This window comes from Sinocyclocheilus anshuiensis, unplaced genomic scaffold (genome assembly GCF_001515605.1).
Source record: "Sinocyclocheilus anshuiensis isolate Anshui unplaced genomic scaffold, SAMN03320099.WGS_v1.1 scaffold1034, whole genome shotgun sequence".
Lineage (NCBI taxonomy): Eukaryota > Metazoa > Chordata > Actinopteri > Cypriniformes > Cyprinidae > Sinocyclocheilus > Sinocyclocheilus anshuiensis.
In genome coordinates, this window is record NW_015538015.1 from 695,837 (window position 1) to 702,026 (window position 6,190).

A 6,190-nucleotide genomic window follows, 5' to 3' on the forward strand; every position below is an offset into this window, starting at 1 on the left:
AATTTTCAGCATCCATTACTCCAGTCTTCAGTGTCACATGATCCTTCAGAAATCATTCTAATATGCTCAAGTAACATTTTGTATTATTATCAATGTTGTAAACAGCTGTGCTGCTTAATATTTTTGTGGAAACCATGATTTCAGGATATTATATTATATTATATTATACCATGGTCTTTCTGAATACTCGATTCTGATTGGCTGGCAGGTATGCATTAAAACCGTTTAATGCACAGGTAGTTCCAAGTCAGTTTAATCACCGTTCTATATCAATGCGCCGCTGCTTTAATTGACACACACAAACGCACACACACATCACTTGCACAGAGACAGAGACAGAGACAGAGACAGAGAGAGAGAGAGAGAGAGAAATCCCGCTGCGCACACAGAAACGTTCAGGACTAGGCCAACATAAACTTGTCAACGCTGCCCCGCTACTTTTATTAATAAAATGGCTTAGATACTGGATCACTGCATTATATTCCTCAGCAACAAGGAGGTAAAATCTTTAAGTAACTAAACTCACAGCTTCATTGTTTGTAGAGAGAGACGCACAGACGCAGGTAATTCACACACACAACTGTCATCTTTCTCTCTCTCGAACAAACGATCGATAATTAATTCAAATAAATGTTATAATTCTGTAATTCTATAATTCTGTAACTGACAAAAATAACCGTAATTTTTACCCATTCTGTCAAATATTGCACTGCAAAGAGCAATACTAGTTTTAACTTGTCTATAACTTGGCAAATGACCATGGAATAATAAGCGAGATAATCAACGGCTTGCCGTGCATTAAAGGATTTTAGAAAAAAACTCAACACCACCATCTAGTGGACTGTAAAGAAATTGATTTTATTATTCTACCAAATAGTATAATAAAAGATCGATATTTGGCGTCCGTGTATCGATACAGTATCGCCGTGGAAAATATCGCGATACTATGCTGAATCGATTTTTTCCCCCACCCCTATCTAAAGTCCAAGGTATACTTCAGTTTTTTATGCGGGTGCTAGCATATGCTTACAGTCGAACGTGCAGCCTTTCAAAGTATATTCCATTTGATAGCGTGTGTGAATGCAGGCAGTCAACATATGCGCTCTAGAAAGCTTCATCTTGGTCCAGCGCCTGCTCTCTTTTTCTCCAGAGGTTATGACCTATAAAAATGTCTTTGTACTCTTTTAAACTAAAGTTGCGGCTCTCATAACCCTCTCACCCAAGTGCTTGTCAATGCGGGTGTCTGTTGTTGTTGCAGTCTCCGGTATTTGTTGCTGCTCTTGTTCCGTTGCTTTGGTTTCGTTTTCTACTGTGATTAAAAACAGCCCGGGCCAGTGTCGCCACCTTGTGGAACAATTGATTAGTGCAAAACCAAGTCAAGCTTGTACTGTTCTAGTGATGAAATTTGTGTCACTCGCTCTGTACACTGATCCTCACATAAAAACCGAAGTACACTTTGGGCTTAAGGAGCAGACTTCCATCTGAGCATGTGGATACGTTTGGTTGTCTCAAAAAGGACATGAGAAACAGTATAAACACGATAACCATTATATAAAGTTTTCATGTTCGTTCTGTACAATAAGTGGGGCAGTCTGCTTTATTAGTGGTGTTTGCTTACTCTACGTGAGATTAAAGGATTTTTGTTCAATACTTTTTGGTAAAAGTTTGGAATAACTAAGTTTTTTAATGTTTCTGAAATATTACTATTTAAAAGTACTGTTTTCTATTTTAATAATTTTAAAATGTAATTTATTCCTGTGATAGCCACTACTCCACTCTTCAGAAGTCTTTCTAATATGCTCATTTGGTGCTCAATTATTATCAATTATTATTGGTGATCCATCAGTAATAATGTTTCTTATTATCAGTGTTTTTGTTGTTGTTGTTTAAAATTGTGGAAACTGAGATATTTTTTTCCAGACTTTTTGATGAAAAGTTCAAAAGAACAGCATTTATTTGAAATGGAAATCTTTTGTAACATTATGAATGTTTTTATTGTTACTTTTAAACATCTGACACTGAAGACTGTAGTAATGGCTGCTTCCTGCTGCCACAAGAATAAATGACATTTTAAAATATTAAAATAGAAATCTGTAATTTTAAATAGTTACATTTCACAATATGACTGTTTTGTATTGCTGTTACTTTTTTTTTTTTTAAATGATCAAAAGCACTTAAAATTAAAAAATCGTAATTATTCCAAACTTTTGGTGGGTAGTGTAATGAAAAATGTTCTGAAATGAAATCTACATTCATTTTGACTTCATTTAAATAAGCATAATATAATATTCCTTTTATGAGCTCGGATATTCAAATATTAATGAAAAATTCCCATTTTAAGTAATCTGTCATTTGATTTTATTTATTTTTTTCTCTTCTCCAGCTCTTCAGCATGCTGGCAAGCACATGGAGGACAGTATTGTGGCGTCATACACTGCACTGCTTTTGGGCTGTCTGTGCCAGGGGAGCCCTGTAAGTAACACATTCACTTCATGTCAGTGTTTCCTATTTTGTATCTTTGATTTATGTCTTGTGTCTGTGTCTGCTCAGAACCGTGTTTTCCTCATAAAATACAAATAGTATTGTATATTATTAATGTCGGGTATGCATTTAGCTCTGCCAAGACTACTAGCATCCATCTAGATACCCTTTATGTCCTCGACAAGTGCTCGCTTGTTCCCTCAGTAGTGGAATGATGCCACAGTCACTAAGGTCAGGACAAACCCAGGCTAGCCCAATAAGAGCACAGTGTTTACTGGTACCGAGCTTTTATTGATAATATTCCTTTGCTTTTGCTGGGTTTGAGTGTTGTTTGTCTAAATTGCAGTTTTCAAGTTTCAGGGCAGGTATCAAAAGAAAGCTGCCCGTGTTGTGTCTGGTAGTATTAATGGATTTATTTTCAGGACGTTAATAGGTGGGCTGCAGAATCGGCTGTAATGGACTCCTCTGTTTCTCTTTCATACCACTCTGTTGCTTTCTGACTGACGTACACGGCCATTATCTGTCTCGCCAATAAACACGGCCCAGATGCAGACACAAAAAGAGATGGCATTTCACCCACTTTTTCTTTTGGATTCATGTTTGCACACTTTGAAGGTCAAGTTTGATTCTGTTTTAGAAAAACAGATTGACTCAAAATAGGGTTTCTTTAGGAAGGCCCATCGTCCTGTTTGCAGCTTAGATTCATGTTAGGGGGCATCAGAGCATTTAGAAGGAGAGAAATATTTGATTTGGATGTGTTTTTGAAGATTGAGCACCATGGAGACTCTAAGCGCATTGAAAAAGTGATGGCCAGAGATGGAGTTCTGCTGCTTTGATCAACAGAAACTTGCTTAAAAATCTCCAGACTCTCTTTCAGCGCAGGCCTGAAGTGCACTGTAACCCCACGGGAGGAATGAGCGGCTAATGCTGTCTCTCTCTTTCAGATGAATGTGACTACTGTGAGGGAAAACCTGCCAAAAGGGGATTTTTCAGTCATGACAGAGATGCTGAAGAAGTTCTTGAATTTCATGAACCTTACAGTAAGTACACGAGTTAGCGATCGACCAGTATAGGGTGACTTATATTGTGATTTCTGCAATATCAATTTCAGTAATCAATACAGCAAAATTTCACTATTCGCAAACAATTTCTAAATCACTGTTATGTACAGGGATAGGCAACGTCGGTCCTGGAGTGCCGATGTCCTGCAGAGTTTAGCTCCAACCCTGAAAATAAAATCTCACCGGCCTGCAGCCTTAGTAATCCTGAAGACATTGATTAGCTTGTTCAGGTGTATTTGATCAGGGTTGGAGCTAAACTCTGCAGGACAGCGGCACTCCAGGACCAATGTTCCCTCAAAATTGTTTGCTTGCAGAGCAAAAATGTTCTCTATTGGGCGGAAATTTTGGCAACCTGAGGAAAAACATTCTTTATATATAAAGAATACCAAAGTATACCAGAACTGTTACACCACACACAAAAAAAAGTGTGTAACTTTTAACTTTAATGTGCTATTTATATTTGATTTATATTTTATATATTTGAACTAAATGATGCACATTTTAGGTTACCTGATAAAACATTTTTTTACAGTGCTGTGTTACTTAACAAGAAATTCTATTTTAAAAAATCATTTAAAAAAAAATCTCACACAGAATAGTAAAATTTTTTATAGTAATATAATGTAATATAATATAGCTATGAAAAAATGAAACAATTGTTTATTAGGCTTATAATATAATGTAATATAATATAATATTTTCAATAAATATTTTCCAAAAACTTGAACATGTGAATTCTTATATTAACATCTCCATGTAGTAGCCTAGAGTTTGCACACTACTACAGCCGTGTAACTGTGTAAATGTCTGAGTTTTGTTACCGTTCTGTGCCCATCATCCACTATTTCCACCACTTAATCAAGCCACTCTTCTTTGAAACATGATGACGTTTTATTTCACGTCACTGCGTTTGCGTTGACTCTCGTGTTGAGCCGTTTTATCTGCAACCATTAAAGTATTCGATTTCTACAGCGACTCATTTGGCGCACATCATTCTCTTTCTGTGAAACCTGTTAACCGCATTCACTGGTTCTAATAGCGGTTTGCCCGAGAATTATTTTACATTTACTAGAATTCAACCTTTCCCCAACTCATTTTTGCTTCTGTCCTGTGCGTGACATATTATTTATTCTGCGCACTCGCGGCGTAAGAGGTGTGCAGCTTAGAGGGAACATTGTCCAGGACCGACTTTGCCTATCCCTGTGTTAATAGAATGATAGAGTGAGGGATGACATGGAAGCAGTCCTGGAAGTTAGCATCAGCCTGGTTCCCTCGACATAAAGCCAATAGAATGTTTTCCTGTTTTTTTTTTTTATTGGGAAAAAAAAAAACTCTGACAAACAGAAGTTTGCTGCTTACACATTAAGAGAATCTTTGCAAATTGACCCAACTAAATACAATCGGCAGAAGTAAAAAGCTAAACCTAGGCTAGAGTCAGAATGATTTTATTCGCTAAGTGTGTGCAAACACAAGGAATTGTTTGTGGTTTTTCAGGAGCTCTTGGTACATGTATACATACATATATGATTTGAGAACAGAAAAAATATTTAAATAAATAAGACTAAGGAAAAAGTTGGAGAACAAAAAATAAAAAATAATAATGTGGCATACATCTGGAACAGAAGACTTATGTACAGATTTGTGCATTATGTGCTGTATATATACAACTGTATAAATAAAATACGTATATGTATTTACATAATATCTAATTATTGCCTCTTTCACAGGTACTGAGAAATCAATAATAAAAACTGGTGGTAATTGCTACGTTAGCGGTTTAAGCTGGAGATGGCATGGGGGGAAAAAATTGTTTTTATGCCTAGATGTTCTTGTGCACAGAGATCTGTAGACCAAAGGACTCTACAGTGAAAGTACAATAATATTAAGAGCAGAGCAAAAAGGCAAAAATCAATAATAACAGGCAAAATAAAAGATAACATCAAAGAAAGATAAAACAAAGTACAACTTCCAAAATTCAACAATCAAAAGCCATAGAGAACAAATATGTTTTCAAACGAGATTTTAAAATGTCAATTGACGGTACAGATCTGATACAGGTGGAAGGATTTTCCACAGATATCTAACTAAACCAAACCCTAAACCTATAGAAAGTAATTGTTACTTAATAGCATTTATTTGTGTAAATTACTCTGTAATAGAGTGGGGGAACTATGACATCACTTTGTAGGCGGATCGGCTGTTAGCATTGCACTGGTTCCCTCGACAAAAAGCCTATAGGATTTTTCCATAGGCTTTTGGATTATCACAAAAAATAAGCTCTATGTTCAACCATAGTTCATGAAACGTACACGTTTTGTCCATCAGGATAATCTTCACAAAATAATATAACTTTTTATGAATTTTGAAGCCTAAATAAAAGCGCCAGAACTTAAAAGCTAAACTTAGGCTATTAACGAACTACACCACCATGGTCGCTCGCCTTCAACGTCACCACCACCATGCTTCCCACAACTTTTTCAAACTTATTTTTAACGTGTTCAGTGAAAAGGATTTACTCTGTAAATGAATTTTAATCCACGCTACATGAACCTTTTCATATAAACTGGAATAAATACAAAACTAGAGCCAAACTAAAACTGAAATGAGACATTAATAGTAAATAGTATAGTGAATAAATGAAATAATCA

At 35.9% G+C, this 6,190-nt stretch overlaps 1 protein-coding gene across 1 annotated transcript in view; it reads left to right on the forward strand.

Annotated features, from left to right (window-relative positions):
* Nucleotides 1-6,190, forward strand: part of LOC107678383 (wings apart-like protein homolog) — a 104,464-nt gene that overhangs the window by 92,336 nt on the left and 5,938 nt on the right. Inside the window, exons 18-19 of the mRNA XM_016473623.1 lie at nt 2,384-2,472; nt 3,426-3,521. Coding sequence (XP_016329109.1) covers nt 2,384-2,472; nt 3,426-3,521 — 185 coding nt within the window. The remainder of the gene's footprint in view (nt 1-2,383; nt 2,473-3,425; nt 3,522-6,190) is intronic.